The sequence below is a fragment of the Myxocyprinus asiaticus genome, chromosome 12 (assembly GCF_019703515.2).
Source record: "Myxocyprinus asiaticus isolate MX2 ecotype Aquarium Trade chromosome 12, UBuf_Myxa_2, whole genome shotgun sequence".
Lineage (NCBI taxonomy): Eukaryota > Metazoa > Chordata > Actinopteri > Cypriniformes > Catostomidae > Myxocyprinus > Myxocyprinus asiaticus.
In genome coordinates, this window is record NC_059355.1 from 18,460,009 (window position 1) to 18,484,482 (window position 24,474).

Below are 24,474 nucleotides of genomic sequence, written 5' to 3' on the forward strand. Positions count from 1 at the left end.
ACACCTGAATTAAATTATTTGGATGGGTGAGCGAATACTTTTGGCAATATAGTGTATATATATATATATGATCATGCCTGGTAACATGCATGTAAAATGGCTAGAAACAGCATTTTAGCTTAGCATAAAGCTGACAATTTACACAAGGTTTATTTCTATTTCTATTCTGCTCCAAACTTACTTCAAACGTACTTCTCTGTCTGCTCGTATGAATGTAACACATCATAAGAAAGTGTTTCACCGCTGTTTAAATGCACTTTGGATCACATCATTTATATGTATAAATGTTTTCCATCTGAAAGGACTAAATATTAAATGAAACAAATGACAAAATGCAAAGTAATCTCTTCAGTAATCAAAATACTTTTTGAATGTAACTGTATTGTAATTACCAATGATTTAAATTGTAACTGTAGTGGAATACAGTTACTTATATTTTGTATTTTAAATACGTAATTCTGTTATATGTATTCCGTTACTCCCCAACCCTGTGTATAATACATGTCATTGCTGCATTTCTGATTAAATTGTTGTGCTTCCTGTGTAATCGTAAAGTAATTGCCAATGCTATTAAAATGGTGTATATACATATGTATCAATCTTGGCTTCCACTGACGAATATATAGCAGCCATATCACCCTATAGCTCAAGACTGGTTGCCCACTGAAGCTAAGCAGGGTTAAGCCTGGTCAGTACCTGGATGGGAGACCTCTTGGGAAAAACTAAGGTTGCTGCCAGAAGAGGTATTAGGGATGCCAGCAGGGGGTGCTTACCCTGCAGTCTGTGTGGGTCCTAATGCCCCAGTATAGTGATGGGGACACTATACTGTAAAGAGGCACCGTCCTTTGGATGAGATGTTAAACCGAGGTCCTGACTCTCTGTGGTCACACTTCTCGAAAAAGAGTAGGTGTGTAAGCCCTGTGTCCTGGCCAAATTCCCCCCATTGGCCCTTATCAATCATGGCCTCCTAATAATCCACATCCATTAATTGGCTCTATAACTCTACTATCTCATCTCCACCAATAGCTGGTGTGTGGTGAGTGTACTGGCGCACTATGGCTGCCGTCACATCATCCAGGTGGAGACTGCATACTGGTGGTGGTTGTGGAGAGCCCATGCTGCAAATCTCCCATTCTACCACAAATGTATTCTATTGGATTAAGATCCGGTGACTGGGAATGCCACTGAAGAACACTGAACACATTGTCATGTTCATGAAACCAGTTTGAGATTAATTTTGCTTTGTGACCTGGTGCATTATCATGCTGGAAGTGGCCATAAGAAGATGGGTAAATTGTGGCCATGAAGGCATGCACATGACCAGCAACCGTACTCAAATATTTTGTGGCATTCAAGCAATGATTGATTGGTGTTAATGGGCCCAAAGTGTGCCAAGAAAACATTCCCCACACCATTATGCCACCAGCCTATACTGTTGACACAAGGCAGGTTGGGTCCATGGATTCATGCTGTTGCCGACAAATCCTGACCCTACCATTTGTGTGGCTCCACAGAAATCAAGATTCATCAGACCAGGGTGCATTTTTCTAGTCTTCAACTGTCCAGTTTTGGTGAGCATGTGCCCAGTGCAGCCTCAGCTTTCTGTTCTTGGCTGACAGAAGTGGAACCTGACATGATCTTCTGCTGTTTTAGTCCATCTGTATCAAGGCTCGACATGTTGTGATTTCTGAGATGCTATTCTGCTCACCACAATTGTACAGAGTGGTTACCTGAGTTACTGTAGCCTTTCTGTCAGCTTGAATAAGTCTGGCCATTCTGTGTTGACCTCTCTCATCAACAAGGCATTTCCTTCCACAGAACTGTCGCTGCATCTGTATGTATGTGTTTATATGTAAATAAGGGGTAACGTACAGTCAGCCGGTCATTAACTCAAAATGAATCCTGACAGGGTGATGGAGACCCCTGATTGTGACTGTAAAGCTGGCACCACACTAGCAGATTTTTCCAGTGATTTTCAGGTGTGAGCTTCATTAACATAATCAGTCAGGCGGAGGGAGACGAAGCGCGCATTAGCGTCTGTGAGTGAAGGTCGATAATCACTTGACCGTCGGGACTCCCTGCTGAATTAATGGTTCCAGTAACAGGAAAAAAGGATCCAACATGACAAAAAAATCACTGTCGCCAGGGCGGGTTCTTGTGTTCTCTTCAAGTGGACAATGCGCTTCTTTTTACTGAAGCTAATCTGAATATGTAATTGCACTCAGCTGCAAATCATCACAAACGCTGATTGTAATCCATAGTGATTCTGTCACCAAGCATTTTTCCATCATTTTTCTCCTACACTAAAATCTCTAATGAAGCCTGCGGAGGCACAAATGTCTGTTTTTACTGAATGTAATTTCTTTACTCACTGAAAGCTGAATATGGACATACATGTTCTACGGCAAGCCTTGAGGGGATAAACATGCAATCACACAAATACACAATTACACTTTTACAAGGTAAAGTTTCTCCATGAATCGCTTCCTAAATCACTCTTTTACAGTTGTTTATGCTCAAGCGGTTCTCCTGTTATTTCGGTGAGCTCCACGTGACAGAGATCAGATAGAGTTATGGTGAGTTGGTATGTCGGTCATCCATCCACCATTTTGTATCGACAAGTGTGTCATACCTCCAACTGAAGAGAGCGAGATTTCAGGAAAACAATCAAAGTCTGACACCCTCTGGCCAAAATCGAGTTGTTTTGAATCTGCTAGTGTGGTGACGGCTTAAGGCTGAAATATTCAAATGTTGCACTCTCATTACAACACTAGTCATGAGAGTTAGTACTGACCACACTTTAAGGTCACTATTTGGGTCACCTGTGTCCAAACCTCTGCTCACTGCTGCTGTGTTTTGTGTTCCACAGGAGGATCTAATCCACTTGGGAGCTAAGTTCTCTCCGTGTATCAGATGGAACAGTCAAATAGCGAAACTAGCAGTGCAAGCCAAAGATCTGGAGAGAGAGTCTGGCTGCTGTGTTCAGAACGATGGTTCTGGATGTGTACAGACCCAGAGAGACGACTGCTCAGTACAACCACACACACGCACACATTCTTGAGTTGTAATAAACTATCTTAAAGGGATAGTTCACCCAAAAATGAAAATTATAATTAATTTGGTCACATTCAACAGGATGTTGTATTGGAATTGGAATTGGAATGATAGGACAACAGGAGTTTTGCAACAGAAATAATTATTAAAGGAATAGTTCACCCAAAAATGAAAATTATTTTCTCATCATTTACTCACCCTTATGCCATCTCAGATGTGTATGATTTTCTTCTGCAGAACACAAATAAAGATTTTTATTTATCAGCTCTTTTGGTCCACACAATGCAAGTGAATGGGTGCCAAAATTTTGAAGCTCCAAAATAATCCATAAGACTCCAGTGTTTAAATGTCTTCAGAAGAAATCTTCAGTCAGTCTCCACTGTAAACTTTCACTTTCGCATTCTTCTTCTTGTGTTTTTGGTGATTCACATTCTGCATGCATATCGCCGCCTCCTGGTCAGAGAAAATAATTTCTACCAAAAAAGGACTTGCATATTGATATGTTTCCCACCCATACCTATCATATCACTTCTGAAGAAGTCATATGGATTATTTTTATGATGCCTTTATGTGCTTTTTGCGGCATCAAAATTTTGGCACCATTCACTTGCTGTGTATGGACCTATTGAATTGAAATATTCTTCTAAAATCATAATTTGTGTTCTGCAGAAGAAAGAAAGTTATACCCATCTGGGATGGCATGAGGGTGAGTAAATGATGAGAGAATTTAAATTTTTGGCTACATTTATCTGTTTTGTTGATTGCATGATAAATTCATGGACTGATTCAACATGCTGTATTTCTCTTAAAAATAAGAACATGTAAAAATAAGAGTTTTCTGGGAAATAAAGTGGTGTTCTACCATAGTATACATATTTCATTGACACATTTCAAATATTGATTAAAAATATCTAATGTTCTTAGTATTACCCCATATGTTGTGTGTATGATGACATGTTTATAAGTATCTATTATTAAAAACTACACTTAAGGCTGTTTGTGAATATCTTTGAATTTCATTTTAAATTTACTTAACTGGATTCTGATTGCTACAGTGCCTGAATTTAAATTCAATTTAAATTCTGTAATTTAACTGGAAATTTAAATTCGCAATTAAATTCTTAATGCCGTGCAATCCTGTTAAACAAACACACAGCAAAGCCCTTGGTTATCAAGTGTAGTGAAAATTTATGTTACACATTCATTCCATGTAAAGTCTACCGCCTAGAGGATGCAAGCTGAACATAAGTTTTAATTACTTTTAATTCACCAAGAATTTTGACTTTGTATAATCATTACTTTATTTCCCTGCTTCCACTGTAAGAGGATCATATTGTTTACTCTTATTTATATATATATATATATATATATATATATATATATTTGTACTCTTTGCTGATCCTAGGAGACTTTAGCATCATTTATAAAATGGGACAAACAAAATGTAGACATGGTGAGATCTTCAGGTGCAGTGTGCCATCAGGACCCAAGGTAACTGTAGCTGAAATCATCATATCTCTCATCACATGAGCAAATCTTTGTGCATTCATTTTGTGTTTCTGTCTTTGTCTTTGCGATGCATGCTGGGAGCAGGGTTTGTGAAGAGCCAGCCTCATCTGGACCCCATGTTTGGCCTGATGACATCACAGAGTGGCCGGTAACAAAAAAATCACCAATGACATACTTATGTTTGCCTTCAGTAAAGGATCTGTCTTAGGATTGCACACATTTTTTTTTATTATGGTAAACAAATAAGCAAATGAAGAGTTGTACAAAATCTAAAAATAAATAAATAAATAGTGTCCTGTTTAGCTCAGTTGTTAAGATCTTTGAAGTGATATTGAAAATCTCATTTGATGGTCAATAACACCCACTTTTTAATATGCAAAAAGTTGTGAAGTTGGTATATTGTGTCATATTCATTGTTTTCGCACCCCCATTGTAGATCTGTACGTTCCCTCAGACATTGAACCACACAGGATACAGACACATGGACTGTACACTCAAGGGCAGACCATGCTGTATTGGAACTAAAGGACGGTAAGGAATGCCATGAATGGAAAACAAGTTGAAATGATGACAATTACCTTCTGTTCCAGTTTGGAGAATCTTCCCATATGTTTACAGTCCAAAGCTACTTAAGTGCCACTCATTTAGTAATTGCCTTTAAAGGAATAGTTCGCCCAAAAATTTAATTCTCTCAGTTTTTACACACACCCATGTCTTCACAAACCTGTACGACTTTCTTCTGTGAAAAAGGAGATTTTAGGCAAAATGTTCATACTGCTCTTTTCCATACAATGAATGGAGGCAGACACTGTTATCTCCAAACATGAACAAAAAGCATTTTAAAGTGTGTAAAGAACAGACTGAAATTTAAGTCTTTATTCATTGAAAATCTTGACCTTTACTGTAACTCTCAAATCTCGTTTTCACTAACTAATATTGAATCCTGGCATGTTGCGATGCATGACAACCAATGAAGTTTGGCAACACTGTTGTCAAACTTGGCACAGTGCATCTTTGTGCCATAATGGAATGTACATGAAAGTGAATACTGTGGGTGAATATTTTGAGTGACATCTATTTTGGTATATTCCTCATCCAGTGTTAATCTCGTCAACAAAATGATTGACAAAAATAAGTGTTGATGAAGGTTTTTTCAGCAATAATGAAGACAAGACGAAACGTTATCATGAGACATTTTTTTAAAACAATTTCAATGAAAACATACTGTACATGAAAATATAAGAAAAAAAAGGTATTAAAGCTATTAAAAGTGCACAGAAAGAAGAACCATCTAGAGCTTATATTTTTAGAAAATGAAACAGAAAGAATTCATTCATATAATCCAATAATCCAGTGTGTTGAGCTTGAGTTACATGAACAGAAAAAGCAGAAAATTGGCAAAATGAACCTCTTTATAAACGGGTTCATTGCGTCACTTAAACACATTCTATGGACAGTTGTATTTTGTTGCATCTTTTGTGTATGATACATGTTTAAATGAATGTGTATACATTTACTAAATATTTGAATATTTAAGTTTAGTTTCTTACAGTTTGACGTGATTTTGTTATTTGCACATTATCATCAACTAAAATGTTATTTTCATTGACAAATTAGATGCCATTTTCAGCAGAGTAAAATGAATGAAGATGGCATAACAAAATATTGACTAAATTTAAAGGACATTTTTGTCAAAAGACATAATATTTACAGTGACTAAGTAAAACAGACTGACTTAGCTGAAGTAAAAAATAAACACTGTCCTCACCTAAAGCTATTCTGTGGGTTTAGAAGACTTGGAATATATCAAGTCTAATGAATGTTTGTTTTTTTTTTTGTTTTTTTGGAGCTTTAGGAGTTTCTGGCCCAATTCACTTGGAGAAGAGAAGCGTAAACATTCTGCCTATTGTTTTTTTTTTTGTCTTTTTTTTCTCAGAAAAAGAAAGTTGCATCTAACTAATTGCACAGTAACTATAACTGTAACTGTTATTGTCCTATTTTCTTTCATTTCTAAAGATGTGAGATTACCACTCGAGACTTTTGCCATTTCATGCGTGGATATTTTCATGAGGAAGCCACACTCTGTTCACAGGTAACCAGAAAGAATTACTTTTAGCCAACATTTAAAGGTGCTATCAGTAATTTTGTCCTCATTAAAAAGTTGTATACAAAGAAATGAATAGTATTGAACATTGTTTAAAATCATGTACACTTGCATGAAATGAAAATTCCAGTCATTTTAGTAGCCCAATAATAATAATAATAAATATAGCTGCAAGCAGCAATGACGGGGCCAACATGGCAACCACTGCACAACACTAAGCACAACCCAAAGAGCATATAGAGTGCTCATGAAATACAGAGCAAGCAAACACCACATGACAAGTCACCCTAAGATAGATTCGAACCTAGGACTTTCCACTCCACAGTTCAGAGAACAATCCACTGTAACAATCCACTGCAGTAAGCACAATTCAAAAAGCTCCAGAACAACAGAAATCAATCCAAATGACGTGCCTAGATGGAGACTAGAACCCACGACTGTTGGAACTATAATTCAGCACATTAACACACTGTTCCACTCAGTTGAGATGCTCAATGAGTGGCAAAGAGACAATTATAGAGCCGATTTTAGAGTCAGTACACAAGTGTGGGTTATATTTTTTAACTATAGGTGGATCTGTCTCCAAACAGTTCAAGTATCCTCAGGACATAATGTTGATGATGCCTAACAATTTTGTTTTTAATTCAACAATGCATTCAAAAGATATAAATAATTTTTTTAAGAAAATGTATACATCAGAACAACAATAATAATAATATGTGCTAGTAGAAATGATCAGGGATAAGCCCTGCAACTATTCAGTAAGCACAATACAAAGGACTGCAATACAATATAAAATCAACTGTAATACTTGTCTTGATGGGTATTCAAACCTAGGACTTTTCAAACTATAAACCAGTGCTTTAACACACTGGAGAAACTCAGCTGACATGCTTGACGAGTGGCAAAGAGACAACGTGATTTTAGAGTCAGAACAAAATTGTGGGTTATCTTTCAAACTATAGCTGATGTTGTCTTTGCATGTACCCTCAGGTCATGGTCCTGATTATGCACACCGAGTTTCGTTTCGATAGGACATAGCATTGCAGAGAAATAGCCTTACATGCATTTTTACGTCGACCTTGTTAAATTTATGTTAATGTAACTTTTCAACAAAGTCGAAAATCAATATTTGGTATTATTTGTTCAGTGCAGCTAAGTCTGGAGATTGTTTTGAGCCATTGTTTGTGCAAATCAGATGATATTTCAAGGAATAGTAGGGGAAAACTATAAACATCATAATCCAAGATGGCGGCCACTGTAATGGGTGGAATTTTAATATAAAGGGTTATCTTTCAAACTATAGGTGGTGCTGTCTCCAAACTGCTCGGGTATCCTCAGGACATGATGTCGATGAAGCATACCAGTTTTTTTCAAAAGATTGATCACTGTTATAAAATTCAGTATAGCGGAGAGACAGTATGGCCGATATGGGAAAAATTGGTATTGTTAAAATCCTTATGGCTCAAGGAGTCCATAGACGCAATGATTTTAGGACATACGGTTCAAATTTTATGGGCAAAAATAGCAATTTTTCACTTCTTTTTACCCATAGCTGGTGCTGTCTCCAAACTTTGCAAGTACCCTCAGGTCATGGTCCTGATTAAGCACACCGAGTTTCGTTTCGATAGGACAAATCATTGTGAGAAATAGCCTTACATGCATTTTTATGTCGACCTTGTTAAGTTGATGTTAATGTAACTTTTCAACAAAGTCGAAAATCAATATTTGGTATTATTTGTTCAGTGCAGCTAAGTCTGGAGATTGTTTTGAGCCATTGTTTGTGCAAATCAGATGACATTTCAAGGAATAGTAGGGGAAAACTATAAACATAATCCAAGATGGCGGCCACTGTAATGGGTGGAATTTTAATGAAATGGGTCCATTGGAATCATCAGTAGGAGATAATTTTGTTTCTAGTGCATATGGTTTAAAAGATATGCACAGAAGGAAAGTTTTGACATGGTGTTGGTGCTATAGAGTTTGTCTTGGAGACCTAAAATTCTGTTCAAGGTTTATTCATGCCCACCCCTATCAGTATGCCAAATTTCATAATTTTCCCACGTACGGTTCTATGGACTTCCATAGACTCCCATTAAAGGAATAATAATGCTAATAATAATAATAATAATAATAAACATAGCTGAAAGCAACAATTACGGGGACAAGCACCAGCATAGCAACCACTGCACAACACTAAGCACAACCCAAAGTACACAGAATAGATAAGGCATGCACACCACTGTGCACTGGTGCGCAGTCATGTTGGAACAGGAAGGGGCCATCACCAAACTGTTCCCACAAAGTTGGGAGCATGGAATTGTCCAAAATCTCTTGGTATGCTGAAGCATACAGAGTTCCTTTCACTGGAACTAAGGGGCCAAGCCCAGCTCCTGAAAAACAACCCCACACCATAATCCCCCCTCCACCAAACTTCACAGTTGGCACAATGCAGTCAGACAAGTACCGTTCTCCTGGCAACCGCCAAACCCAGACTCGTCCATCAGATTGCCAGATGGAGAAGCGTGATTCGTCACTCCAGAGAACGCGTCTCCACTGCTCTAGAGTCCAGTGGCGGCGTGCTTTACACCACTGCATCCGACGCTTTGCATTGCACTTGGTGATGTATGGCTTGGATGCAGCTGCTCGGCCATGGAAACCCATTCCATGAAGCTCTCTACGCACTGTTTTTGAGCTAATCTGAAGGCCACATGAACTTTGGAGGTCTGTAGCGTTTGACTCTGCAGAAAGTTGGCGACCTCTGCGCACTATGCGCCTCAGCATCCGCTGACCCCGCTCTGTCATTTTACGTGGCCTACCACTTCGTGGCTGAGTTGCTGTCATTCCCAATCGCTTCCACTTTGTTATAATACCACTGACAGTTGACTGTGGAATATTTAGTAGCGAGGAAATTTCACGACTGGACTTGTTGCACAGGTGGCATCCTATCACAGTACCACGCTGGAATTCACTGAGCTCCTGAGAGCGGCCCATTCTTTCACAAATGTTTGTAGAAGCAGTCTGCATGCCTAGGTGCTTCATTTTATACACCTGTGGCCATGGAAGTGATTGGAACACCTGAATTCAATTATTTGGATGGGTGAGCGAATACTTTTGGCAAAATAGTGTGTATATATATATATATATATATATATGTATATAGAGAGAGAGAGAGAGAGAGAGAGAGAGAGAGAGTTGTGCTCAAAAGTTTGCATACCCTTGGAGAATTGGTAATATATGTACCATTTAAAAACAAAAACATGAGTAAGCAGGCAAAACACATTTCTTTTATTTCTTATGGGATTCATATTCAACTGTAGGTTATAACATAATGGCACAATCATAAAACAAAACATGGCAACAAAGAAAAAAATTAAATGACCCCTTTTCAAAAGTCTGCATACCCTTAGTTCTTAATACTGTGAATTGCCCCCTTTAGCATCAATGACAGTGTGCAGTCCTTTGTAATAGTTGTCTATGAGGCCCCACATTCTTGCAGGTGGTATAGCTGCCCATTCGTCTTAGCAAAATGCCTCCAGGTCATGCAAAGTCTTTGGTCGTCTTGCATGAACCGCATGTTTGAGATCTCCCCAGAGTGGCTCGATGATATTAAGGTCAGGAGACTGTGATGGCCTCTCCAGAACCTTCACCTTTTTCTGCTGTAACCACTGGAGGGTCAGCTTGGCCTTGTGCTTTGGGTCATTGTCATGCTGGAAAGTCCAAGAGCGTCCCATGCGCAGCTTTCGTGCAGAAGAATGCAAATTGTCTGCCAGTATTTTCTGATAACATGCTGCATTCATCTTGCCATCAATTTTCATAAGATTCCCTGTGCCTTTAGAGCTTCTTCTTTTTATTTTCTTTTCCATCTTTATAAAGTTCCATTACCTTGTTACGCAGGTCTTTTGACAGTTCTTTTCTGCTCCCCATGGCTCAGTATTAACTATTTTTTCACAGGCACTAATTGCAATTTAAAAAGCCACAGGTGTGGGAAATTAACCTTTAATTGCCATTTAAACCTTTGTGTGTTACCTTGTGTGTCTGTAACAAGGCCAAACATTCAAGACTATGTAAACATTTGATCAGGGCCATTTGGGTGATTTCTGTTATCATTATGATTTAAAAAGGAGCCAAACAACTATGTGATAATAAATGGCTTCATATGATCACTATCCTTAAATAAAAGTCATATTTTCAAAATCAATGCCAAAATTTCACAATTTCTGCTAGGGTATGCAAACTTTTGAGCACAAATGTATATATATATATATATATATATATATATATATATTTTAAAATGCAATTTATTCCTGTGATGTAAAGCTGAATTTTCAGCATCATTACTCTGTCACATGATCCTTCAGAAATAATTCTAATATGCTGATTTGCTGCTCTAGAAACATTTATTTTTATTATCAATGTTGAAAACAGTTGTGTACAATTTTTTTCAGGATTCTTTGATGAATAGAAAGTTCAAAATAACAGCATTTATCTGAAATAGAAAGCTTTTGTTACATTATACACTACCGTTCAAAAGTTTGGGGTCAATAAGAATTTATTTTGGGGGGGGGGGGGAATAAATTAATACTTTTATTCAGTAAGGATGCATTATATTGATCAAAAGTGACAGTAAAGACATTTATAATGTTACAAAAGCTTTCTATATCAGATAAATGCTGTTATTTTGAATTTTCTATTCATCAAAGAATCCTGAAATAAAATTGTATATATTGTGTATATGCCCTTGTAACACATCAATGGAAAGGAGGCGGCGAGAACCGGCTTGATAATATAAATAATAGTTTAATTATAAACTGAACCAAAAAGACAAACACACACAGGTGTCAGACAGCTCTCCGTAACACTCTCTCTCTGTCGCACTGCCGTCTCTAGTCTGCCTTTATCCCTCTCAGGCTAATCAGCCTGATTATGGGTCGAGTGTGTAGAATCACGACCTGGCTCCACCCTGCCACATTCCTCCCCCGTTCTCTCAGGCCGGGGAGCCCCCGGCATGACGTACATCCCCGCCCCTCTTTCCCTGGGGGGGGCATGCCTTCCGCCCCATCTGCCAGCAGGTCATCCCCATCTACCTGGATCAGGGGAGGGGACAAGGGGAGGGAAACAAAAAAAAAATGTGGCACCTACACGCCGTATCGGTGATCATACCAATTTAACAAAAACATTTAAAAAGAGAGGGAAAAGGCCAACACGGAGCGGGAGAGAGAGAGGAAAAAAAACCTTTACTTGCTGGTTCTCCGATATGCTGTTGCCTGGTCCTCGGCCACTGCTCCACCCTCTGGTGGATGACAGCCGTGCCTCCCCGGGTGGATCGGAGGCAGTCCTCCGGCCCCTGTCGGATGGAACGCCCCACCGCGTTTTCGGTGGACGGAAGGGGTCTCCTCCGCCCCTAGCAGCAGTTCTCCCGCTCCAGGCGGTCTGCCAGGAGCCCCTCCCCGCTCGCGGTTGGCGGTCTCAGGCCCCGCTGCATTTCAGCGGCTGGTAGGGGTCTCCTCCGCCCCTGGCAGCGGCCCTGACCGCTCCAGGCGGTCGGTTAGGAGCCCTTCCTCCCCTCGCGGTTGCCGGCCGTTCCTCTACTTTCAGGTGGCTGCCGGCCGTTCCTCCGCTTTCAGGCGGCTGCCGGCCGTTCCTCCGCTTTCAGGCGGCTGGGATCCTCCGTCCCCCGGCGGATGGCTACGGCTGCTCCGTTGGGGTGGATGGTAGTGGGGAGGTCTCTACTATGGCGCATCAGTCCTCCTTCCCGGGTTTCGGCACCAGTGTAACACATCAATGGAAAGGAGGTGGCAAGAACCGGCTTGATAATATAAATAATAGTTTCATTATAAACTGAACCAAAAAGACAAACACACACAGGTGTCGGACAGCTGTCCGTAACACACTCTCTGTCGCACTGCCATCTCCAGTCGGCCTTTATCCCTCTCAGGCTAATCAGCCTGATTAGGGGCCGGGTGTGTAGAATCACGACCCGGCCCCGCCCTCCGCCCTGCCACAGCCCTATATCAGATATTACATTTTATTCTGTTCCCAGGGGAGGGGTCTTTGTCTCCTCAAGTGTGAATCACATCAGTATTCATGATCATTCACGCCTCCTCGCATATGGCCTTTAAGTTAAATGACTATATTGTTTTGTATGAATGAGTGATCAGGATGGTTTTCACAATTTTGTTGCAAAAACTCTAGGCTACAAAATCCAGTTCTCAAAAGTCTTGTGAACAAATGTTTAGTATGTGTTATATGGCCTTATTTCAGTGACTTAAAATTTTTGTTTTTTCAAAAACCACGCATAAACGTTATTTTCTCAAAAATACAAACATGTACATACATGTTGCTCACATATCATTGTAGCCCAATTTGTGCTGAATACAGTGTTATCAGACTTTAGCCATTAATATTTTTTTAAGCAACTGAAAAAAGCACAAATGTCAAGGCATGTCAAAACTTCTCCAGGGCCCAAAAACACCCTCAGACCCCAGAGGGTTAAGCTGTCATATGAACAATCAGACAGTAAGTATACTGAATAGCTAGTTTAGCCTGTTCACGGGCACTATCACGTTTTTTTGGCTTTTTTTTTTTTTTTTTTTTAGCATTTTCTGTGTTTATTGGACTATATTACCTTCATATCCGACTTTAATCTTGACAAACTTTTTATTGTTTGAAAGCTACAAGTCTCTAGCTTCGAAATATGCCCACTGTTTTGCTATCTGAATAACATCATTACAGTAATGCATTAAAATTCTGAAAAAAGTGGATTTTGAAACATGCAACGTGAGAGGTATTACTTATCTTTTATATCTTCTGGTTTTGATCCAATCAGATGATGGCAGGAAATTCAAGCATACAATCCATGGTAAATGTCCACGATTGAAAGCAGATTCGACCTTTTTATCCAAAAGAGCGAAATTTGTGGAAAAAACAGACTGATCATCCTTTGCTTGCGTCATCATGTAAATTAAAATGTATATTATCAATAAAATATTGATTATAAAACATATTTTATCAATCAGCATTGATGTCTTGAGGTCTCTGCTATTCTGGTGAAACTTCCACATTGTTTTAGAACACCCACGAGTCTCTCTGTGATTCAGAGGTGGAGCTGTCAATCAAACCACATCAAAGGTTCCATGGTCTCTCCAAAATGCACGTTTCAGTGAATAGATCCAGCCAATCGATCACTAGTCAAGATTTGATTGACAGGTGGCCATTGGTATGACATTTCTATGGTTACAGGGGTTGGCCTTGCTCATTCCATAACAATGACATCATCCTAGTGTTTGTTTGGATAGAGAACCTAAGGCCACTATTACGCTCTGAGCTTTCTTCCATTTCTGATGACCGATCAGAGCCTAAATCTAGCTGTTTTAGCTGCTTCTTTCAATGGATCTATGCAAACACACTACTATCTAGCTAGATTTGAGTACTTTGGAATAAGTTCCATGCAGTTTTGAGGAGGAATAGATGCCAAACTGGCAGGAGTGCATATTCTGTGTTTGGACTCATAGCAGCTATAGGGCTAAAGCTAAATGCGCAGTCTGTTAGCAACTAGCACATTGACAAAGTGCCTTAATTTTCAAAAACATCAGGTTAGGTAGCACAGAGATATGGTATATTTTTAAATTTCTGACTGTTATAGTGCTACCAAGAGGAAGAGGTACCCAATATTTTTCATGTGTCCTCAGATTGACCTCCTACATGAGTGTTTTAAATTTGGTGATATATCATTCCGTTCAAAAATTGAAGTCTGTTGATGATGCTAAAAGAATGATTTGGTTGACAGCGATAGTTCTTGAAGCAGGGTGAGGAGACCTATCTAGCTACATGGATTACTAGTGTAATTGTTAAACACGGTGAGACAAACAGCCATTTCTGTGCTCCAAAAATTTTATAGTGCCTCCCGGTGGCCGATTTTTTTTATTTTATTTTATTTATTTATTATTATTATTTTTTTCACATTTCATACAGGTGTCTTTGATCCAGAGTAGAATAAGCCCATGAAGTTTCGTTTCGATTGGCCATTGGTAACCTTGTATAAAAGCATCTGATTATTAATTGGGTTATGATGGCCATATTGTTTTAGATATGCAAATGTCCTCTTGGGTATTGATGGGGTGCTGGACAAAGAGGCTACACACAAATTTCAAGTCAATCGGGGCAACAGTATCATAGAGCTATTTTCATATTTTTTCAGATTATAGCACCACCAAGCGGCCAATTGCCGGAAATTGTTTTTGTGTGTCCTCAGAATGATCCCCTACATTAGTATGTCAGTTTTAGTTTGTTGAAGATATCTATTTCCATTCAAAAGTTATAGCCATTTAAGTAAAATTGGCCCCACCTACTATGGAATTTTTGAACGTTTTTGTAAATTATTAATAATGGGACTCCAGAGAATCTTTCTGCACTGGTTTGATTCTGATTGGGTGAACGGACTGGGACTAGATCAAATAGCTGCTAAAAGATGATTTTGTTGATGGTGGCCATGTTTTTCTATGTATGTGACTGTCCTTATAGACCTTGATGGCACCTTAGACACAATTTCAAGTTGATTGGCCCAGCCGTTCCATAGTTAGATCCATTTTAAAGTTTTTTACTTTTATAATGCCACAAAGAGGTGGAGATGCACAATTGTGTGTCTTTAGAATGACTCCATACATATGTGTACCAAATTTGGTGACAATATCTGATTCTGTTCAATAGTTATAACCATTTTTGTAAAAGTGGCTACAGCCATTATGAACATTTTGGCGTACCGTTTAAAGATAAATCAAAATGTCAAAATTCCTTTCATAACTTTTTATTTAGGGACTCCAGAGAATCTTTCTGCACTGGTTTAGTTCCGATCAGGTGAACAGAACTAGTTAAAAAAGTAATCTTTTAAAATAATCTCAAGTATTTATTGAACATTTTGTTTCACACCAATGGTCCTTGAGGCAAAGTTGTTCAGAATGAGGAGATCTACAAAATGGTATGAATAACGTATTTCTTTGTGAAACACAGCGGTATATACAGTTGAAGTCAGAAGTTTACATACACTTAGGTTGAAGTCATTTTTTTTTTATTTTTTTTTTTTTTAACCACTCCACAGATTTTATATTAGCAAACTATAGTTTTGGCAAGTAATTTAGGACATCTACTTTGTGCATGACACAAGTAATTTTTCCAACAATTGTTTACAGACAGATTGTTTCACTTTTAATTGATTAAAATTCCAGTGGGTCAGAAGTTTACATACACTAAGTTAACTGTGCCTTTAAGCAGCTTGGAAAATTCCAGAAAATTATGTCAAGCCTTTAGACAATTAGCCAATTAGCTTCTAATAGGAGGTGTACTGAATTGGAGGTGTACCTGTTGATGTATTTTAAGGCCTGCCTTGAAACTTAGTGCCTCTTTGCTTGACATCATAGGAAAATCAAAAGAAATCAGCCAAGACTTCAGAAAAAAAATTGTGGACCTCCATAAGTCTGGTTCATCCTTAGGAGCAATTTCCAAACACCTGAAAGTACCACGTTCATCTGTACAAATAATAGTACGCAAGTATAAACACCATGGGACCACGCAGCCATCATACCGCTCAGGAAGGAGACGCATTCTGTCTCCTAGAGATGAACGTAGTTTGGAGCGAAAAGTGAAAATCAAACCCAGAACAACAGCAAAGGAATTTGTGAAGATGCTGGAGGAAACAGGTAGACCAGTATCTATAACCACAGTAAAACGAGTCCTATATCGACATACCTGAAAGGCTGCTCAGCAGGGAAGAAGCCACTGCTCCAAAACCACCATATAAAAGCCAGACTACAGTTTGCAAATGCGCATGGGGACAAAGATCTTACTTTTTGAAAAAATGTCCTCTGGTCTAATGAAACAAAAACTGAACTGTTCGGCAATAATGACAATTGTTATGTTTGGAGGAAAATGAGTGAGGCTTGCAAGCCGAAGAACACCATCCTAACCTTGAAGCCTCTGGGTGCAGCATCATGTTATTGGGGTGCTTTGCTGCAGGAGGGACTGGTGCACTTCACAAAATAGATGTCATCATGAGGAAGGAAAATTATGTGGATATATTAAAGCAACATCTCAAGACATCAGCCAGGAAGTTAAAGCTCTGTTGCAAATGGGTCTTCCAAATGGACAATGACCTCAAGCATACCCCCAAAGTTGTGGAAAAATGGCTTAAGGACAACAAAGTCAAGGTATTGGAGTGGCCATCACAAAGCCCTGACCTCAATCTGATAGAAAATGTATGGGCAGAACTGAAAAAGCGTGTGCGATCAAGGACGCCTACAAACCTGACTCAGTTACACCAATTCTGTCTAGAGGAATGTGCCAAAATTCCAGCAACTTATTGTGAGAAGCTTGTGGAAGGCTACCCAAAACGTTTGACCCAAGTTAAACAATTTAAAGGCAATGCTACCAAATACTAACAAAGTGTATGTAAACTTCTGACCCACCAGGAATGTGATGAAAGAAATAAAAGCTGAAATAAATAATTCTCTCTACTATTATTCTGATATTTCACATTCTAAAAATAAAGTAGTGATCCTAACTGACATAAGACAGGGAATGTTTTCTACGATTAAATGTCAGGAATTGTGAAAAACTGAGTTTAAATGTATTTGGCTAAGGTGTATGTAAACTTCAACTGTATGTTAACACACCAAAGAAAACTGCACTTGTTAAGGCAGTTCATGGGTACTTTAATGTTCAGACTGGGTTTTACAAGTGTGACATGGTAAATATGCTCTATAGTGCTTTGAGAAAGGACATTTATGGGTGGAATAAAATGGTAACAGTATTGGGAAAGTTTTATATTTTATTTTTTTATCAAAACTTTTATCCCCATAGGTCCACTGCCTGGATGATGTGTGTGGGTTGCTGCCATTCCTGAACCCCAGTTCACCGGATCAGTTCTATAGACTGTGGCTCTCCCTCTTTCTTCATGCTGGGTAAAGTTCTTTCTTTCTTTCTCTCTCTCATCTGCATGTGGAAGGAGGTGTAGACAAAACAGACTCAGGCTAGCACTAGATTAGACACTTAAAATTAAACTGACAATTTTTTGATCCATGTTCATGTGATATTCTTCAGCTTGCTACATTGCCTGGTGTCAGTGATCTTCCAGATGACCATCCTTAGAGACATGGAGAAACTGGCAGGCTGGTTACGCATTTCCATCATCTACATTTTCAGTGGTATTACAGGAAACCTGGCCAGTGCCCTGTTCCTGCCCTATAGAGCAGAGGTATGGCACAAGAGCACAGCACAGTTCAAACTTGTATACACAGTCGCATTAAAATGCTACACCAACTTATTTTTACTGTTAGATTTCCTATTCAAAGAAAAGAGACTACTTTTGTCTTGCCAAATGAATGAATGCAGATATTTTAAATGTAAAGCGTATTGTTTAGTGTGCATAGTGTAAAAGACAAAATTCCATCGATTTGGAATGAAGTTTTCTTAAGCACTATGGATGAGAGTAGTTTTCCAAATGACATTAGAGTTACACTTATTGACATGGAACATTTGTAATTTTATGTACTTATTCAGATGGGATTGGAATCTCTGTAGTTTTTACTAAGATGAGTGTATTTTGTTTGAATATGGGATTTATGGAAGTTCATGTGCTGTAGATGCTCATCTGATGATCATACCTGATGTCAGTGGTGTGCGATGCATAAACCGGGTTCCCCTTCAATCCTTCCTCTAAAATTAAAAATTACGATTGCGCACAACACAGGAAAGATGTCAATTAGTCAGTTTGTTTGACGAAAATAATGTAATTCGGTTTCTTAGCTGTAAATCATCCACAGATTTTGCTTGCTCTGCCTGTAGCTTGACATGCCCCACTTTTCATCGTAGCCTCAGGTAGAGATGCAAACATAGGTGCAAGAAGAGAAAATTTCCTGACTCGCGTTTAAAGCTTAACACCTTCTCCTCGGAGTTCTGAAGGTGCAGATTACTGACACAAATTGACCATTGCATTTGTAAAGCATTGAAAAGGAAAGAAAAACAAAAGAGAATTTAATCAAAAATAAAACAACAAAAATGAGAAATAAACAACTCCTCTCTGCATGCAGCTGTAGCCACCCCTGATGTTGTTGCCAGAGTTTGTTTCACCGTGTTTGAGCACACACATACACTGGCACTCTCATCAGTCAACCATTGCACTTGAATGGTACTAGGGAGAATAATGTATGACATTAATTACAGAGGTGGTGAACATGATTGATTATAGTGCAATAGAAGGTCGCTTGAGTACTGAGGAGCTAGACTATTAAAAGTTTTGTAAGTAATTAGTAAAATTTATAAATTGATACCAAACTTAACAGGTAACCAATATAGTGGGCTGATATGATCATATTTCTTGGTTCTAGTCAGCACTCTTGCTGCTGCATTTTGAACCATCTGAAGCTTATTTAATGAACCTGCGGGACATCCTCCCAGTAAAGGCTGATTTATACTTCTGCGTCATACCTACGGCGTAGGCTCCGCATAGCGGCCAACGCGTTGGTTTGCATTTATAGTTCCACGTTGGTGTGTCTGTGTTGTTTTGTGAGTACACAGCCAAAATGTTAACTATATGTTTCATAAATAAACAAAAGCAATGCAAGTAATGTAATTCCTGGATTCAAAAGTATTTATTAAATTATTGTAGCATCAGAAATGCATTGAAGGAACATATTGAATTGTAGGTACATATTATTTATTATACATGTTTCCTGAATTACAGGCAGAAAATAAATGAGGATATTACTGTACACTTGCTCTTGAGTCGCTAAAGTAATATTACATAAAGATTTTGGCATACTTTTGATGTTCCGTGCTGAAAAAGAAATCGACAAATTAATTAACTATTTGCCTGAATAACACAAAATGGGTGTTGTTTTAAAGACTTTACAATGCATATAGGCAATATAACCAACTCCAGATGCTTTTTAATTTGCTGACAAATCACAGTAAGTGTTCTGTTTAAATAACTTATGAAATTACCAAATTAAAAATCAAGTTTATAAGCTGTGAAAAGATATCTCTTGTCGCGTTTCGCTTGTAACTTCATGAAACACAAACAGGAAAAAAAAAAACAGCAGATGCTCCTGATTGAGACAATTGCTTTAATGTTTATGAGTCCAAATACAAGATCCTTGTTATCATCCTGGGATGCGGTCTCTGGTTACAAAGTGGACCAATCACAGCTGTTGTGGTCTGCGTCAATGTGATGTGCAGTTACATTTTTGAAGAGGTGAACGTCAGGCTATGGCGTAACCGCCGTAGCTACGCGCAGCCTATGCCGTAGGTTCGATGCAGAATTATAAATTGGCCTTAATGCATTACAATAATCTAGTCTTGAGGTCATGAACGCATGAATTAGCTTTTTGGCATCAGAAACAGAGAGCATGTGTCATAAATTAGCAGTATTGCTGAGGAGGAAGAATGCTGTTCTACAAACATTGTAAATGTGATTTTCAAATGACATATTGCTATCAAACATAACACCCAAGTTCTTAACTTTAGAGGATGATGTAACGGTACATCCATCAAGAGACAAATTAGATTCTAGCATCTTATTTTATTTTATTTTTTTTTAGGTTTTTGGTCCAATAATTAATACTCTCTTTTGTCAGAATTGAGTAGAAGGAAATTTATAGCCATCCGGCCTTTGATATCATTGATACTCTCTGACTTCTAACTTGGAGAATTGGGAAATTTTACCAAGTCTCGAAGCAATATAGCTGAGTATTGTCAGCAAAACAGTGAAAGCTAATTTCATGGGCAGCACTAAGATCTAAAAGCACTTGAAGAAATATGTGGCCAGATGATAGAAAGGTGCAGATGATAAGAGCAAGTCATTTATAACTCTGATAAGTGCAGTCTCTGTACTATGATTGGGCCTAAATCCTGACTAAAATTTTTCACAGATACCATTTCTGTGTAAAAATTTACATATTTGGGAGGACACTACTTTTTCAATTTGAGATCAATTCATAAATAGCCAACTCTCAAGGATCAAGCTGGTTTCTTGATAAGTGGTTTGAAAACTGCTTTCTTGAAAGTTCTGGGGACATGTCCTACATATAGTTAAAGGCACTATCCTTCCATGCACCGCAAAACACCTCTAATTTTCTACTCTTTGGGTTCTACTTTCTGAGCTGCTCTCTAAAGAGGTGCGGGCTTCTCTCTTTAAGTTTCTTTAATCGAAGGGGGCGACACTATCTAGAGTGCTAGAGAACACTGTATCCATATTTTCTGTGACTACATCATGTTCTTCTGAACTTTTTGGCATACTGAGTATTTGAGACTGATCTGGAAGATTAATAGTGAAGCTATCTTTAGTGGTTGAAAGAACAGTTCTACCCGAATGATAATGTGTTGTAGATTGAGTGACCTTAGATAAGCTCAACATGCAATAGACAAGGTAATGATCTGAGATGTTATCACTCTGTGGCATAATTGATAAATAATCAACATCAGCTCAATAAAACAGAATTAAATCTAGGTTATGATTATAGCAATGAGTTTATCCTGTCACATTATGTCTGACCCCACATACAGTTGTGTTCAAAAGTTTGCATACCCTTGGAGAATTGGTAAAATATGTACCATTTTTAAAGATAACATGAGTGAGCAGGCAAAACACATTTCTTTTATTTCTTGTGGGATTCATATTCAACTGTAGGTTATAACAGAGTGGCACAATCATAAAACAAAACATGGCAACAAAGAAAAAAATGAAATGACCCCTGTTCAAAAGTCTGCATTCCCTTAGTTCTTAATACTGTGTATTGCCCCCTTTAGCATCAATGACAGCATGCAGTCTTTTGTAATAGTTGTCTATGAGGCCCCAAATTCTTGCAGGTGGTATAGCTGCCCATTCGTCTTGGCAAAATGCCTCCAGGTCATGCAAAGTCTTTGGTCATCTTGCATGAACCACACGTTTGAGATCTCCCCAGAGTGGCTCAATGATATTAAGGTCAGGAGACTGTGATGGCCAACCTTCACCTTTTTCTGCTGTAACCACTGGAGGGTCAACTTGGCCTTGTGCTTAGGGTCATTGTCGTGCTGGAAAGTCCAAGGGCGTCCCATGCGCAGCTTTCATGCAGAAGAAGGGAAATTGGCAAAAAAGCCACAGGTCTGGGAAATGAAACTTTAATTGCCATTTAAACCTATGTGTGTCACCTTGTGTGTCTGTAACGAGGCCAAACATACAAGAGTATGTAAACTTTTGATCAGGGCCATTTGGGTGATTTCTGTTATCATTATGATTTAAAAAGGAGCCAAACAACTATGTGATAATAAATGGCTTCATATGATCACTATCCTTAAATAAAAGACAGTTTTTTGCATGATCAGTCATATTTTCAAAATCAATGCCAAAATTTCACAATTTCTGCAAGGGTATGCAAACTTTTGAGCACAACTGTTGGTAAATGCTAATTCCAATGTATCATTTTCATTATCTATGTGAATTTTGATGTCACCAACAATTAAAGCTCTATCACAATAACTACTAGATCTGACAGAAAATCTACTAATTCTCTAAGGAAGTCTGTGTAGGATCCTGGGGGTCTGAATACAGAAGCAAGAGCAAAAGATCACTCATATCGGACAATGTCACATTAAGCACTATCACTTCAAAAGAATTAAACTTGTATCCTGTCCTCTGATTAACACCAAGATACAATACCCTGGGGCAGAAGAATCATTTAAACTAACATATTTTTCTGATTTAAGACAGGTTTCTATCAAACAGAGCACATCCAAATGATGATCTGTAAAAAATAAATTTTCAATTAATGTTTTGGATGAAAGAGATCTAATGTTTAGTGGCCCAAACTTTACTAGATGTTTATCTTCACATTTTTTTATTTTTTTTTTTTTTTTTTGGATCATTTTCTAGTTTGAAATCAAATTATTTTTTATTTATTTTTTTTCCTAAATAACTTAAAGGTGTTGTGTTTGGTATATTGGGGTACAGACACAGTCTGCATATAATATCTAGATGATACAGTCTCTATTTGTTGTAGTTTATATGACCTGTGTGACTTTTCAAGGCAGCCAGCAGAGGGTTTTACAAGTTCACACACTCTTTATCATTATCTATAGTGATCTCTGACTGGCAATGCTGTACATCATTAGTGCCAACTTGAAAAACAATCTTATTGCTCTGATATCAGGCGCTTTTGCACCCGGGAGACATTTGACAACAGTGGCTGGAGTCTCGTTTTGATGGCTGGTGTTAGGTAGAACGTGTACTTTGTAGGCAGTGGTATGTTGTGTGTCCTCAACTTCAAATTAGCTTTGTTTAACCTTTGTGGATTGTTCATTTGTGAGCCACACTTAAGTTGTTCACAGGTCGAAAATGACCCAAACATACTTGTATAATATTACATATTTTTTTAAAGGTATGTAATAACAAAAATTGTACTTTTGGTGGATTTGATTGTATGTAGACCTTATTTAGCTCTAAATTACACCATTCATTTTCATTTAAAATAAGCACATTTTATGTCATCTTCACTTCATTAAAAACCTTAATTTCAGTAATTTGGAAGTGTCAAAACATCAAAATATGTCATGCATTGGGGGTCTCTGGTGACAATGACAACTATTATTGTTTGTTGAGCACCCACAAACAAAACTTTCCCATGATGTGCCATTTACCGCGAATGAACTAGACTCATGTGACCATCATGTCCCTTGTGAAATGGCCCTAATAATGTTAGCAGTAGGCTTTTCCAGTGTTCTGATGTAGCATTTGCAGTCAAATCGTGAGCTGTAACTTCTCAGATAGTGTGTGATGGGGACCAAGGCAGTCACGAGGAGAATCACAACATTTGAAGCAAGAGTGTCGTTCCAAAAATGTTTTTTGACAAGAAGTGCAAAATGTGCAAAATAAAACTGTGTTTAAGCAAAATAAAACCAAGGTCATTTTAAAGACAGTCTAAAAACTAGAACTGTTGGATAGTAAAAGCAGCACCTATTCCCTTCCCTACAAAATGGAGGCCGGAGTCCTTGGCACTCAAGCAGTGCTAACAAACAACCTTGTTTCACATGTGCTCCAAACACAATCCATCCATCTTGTCTTGCTCTCCCCTAGTGTCGACTGGTTAAAATACACAGTTTTTCCTGTCTTTACCAATTGAAACATACCATTTTGTTTAAAATTAAAATTAACTCTCACATTCTTATAACAAATTACATTGAATAAAATAAGAACAAGACCAACAACACCAATAAATACAAGTCAAACAACACCAATAAATACAATAAATATGATGGATAAAAACATTTGCACTATAAAACTCCATAAAATATTGAAAATATTTGTGTGTGATGGAGACCGACTGGCAGGCTCTCTATCACACACCCCACCCCTTAAAACTGACTCCATCTCGTCTTGCTCTCCAGTAGTGGTGGCTGGTTTAAAACAAGAGATATTGAGAGTCAAAAACAACACCAATAAATACATTAAATAGGAAAGATAAAAACATTTGCACAATAAAGTAAAACAAGAAATAAATCCTTTAGACACATTAAAATCCTGTGATGTGGACTTACTCACAGGCTCTCCATCACAGGGTGCTAATTACTATTCTGTTCAATCTATTGTATGTATTTTCCCAGACCTCGGCAGCACCCCCCCCCCCCCCCCATGAGTTATCTATTAAATTTTAACACACACAAAAAAGGACATAATTAAATACATTACCACGGGGTGACAACGCAACTCAAACCGACCTGACATTAATAGTTACAATGTTGGTATTAAATATGCAAGTGCATGTTATGGCATAAGCATGCAT

General features: G+C 38.2%; 1 protein-coding gene across 3 annotated transcripts in view; it reads left to right on the top strand.

The window, feature by feature from the left end:
* The window catches only part of LOC127448998 (inactive rhomboid protein 2-like), a 156,750-nt gene that overhangs the window by 87,579 nt on the left and 44,697 nt on the right, over nt 1–24,474 (top strand). For all 3 annotated transcript variants that reach the window (XM_051712039.1, XM_051712040.1, XM_051712041.1), the window contains 7 exons: nt 2,870–3,031; nt 4,460–4,545; nt 4,648–4,711; nt 5,000–5,094; nt 6,580–6,655; nt 17,522–17,622; nt 17,762–17,915. In XM_051712039.1, coding sequence (XP_051567999.1) covers nt 2,870–3,031; nt 4,460–4,545; nt 4,648–4,711; nt 5,000–5,094; nt 6,580–6,655; nt 17,522–17,622; nt 17,762–17,915 — 738 coding nt within the window. The remainder of the gene's footprint in view (nt 1–2,869; nt 3,032–4,459; nt 4,546–4,647; nt 4,712–4,999; nt 5,095–6,579; nt 6,656–17,521; nt 17,623–17,761; nt 17,916–24,474) is intronic.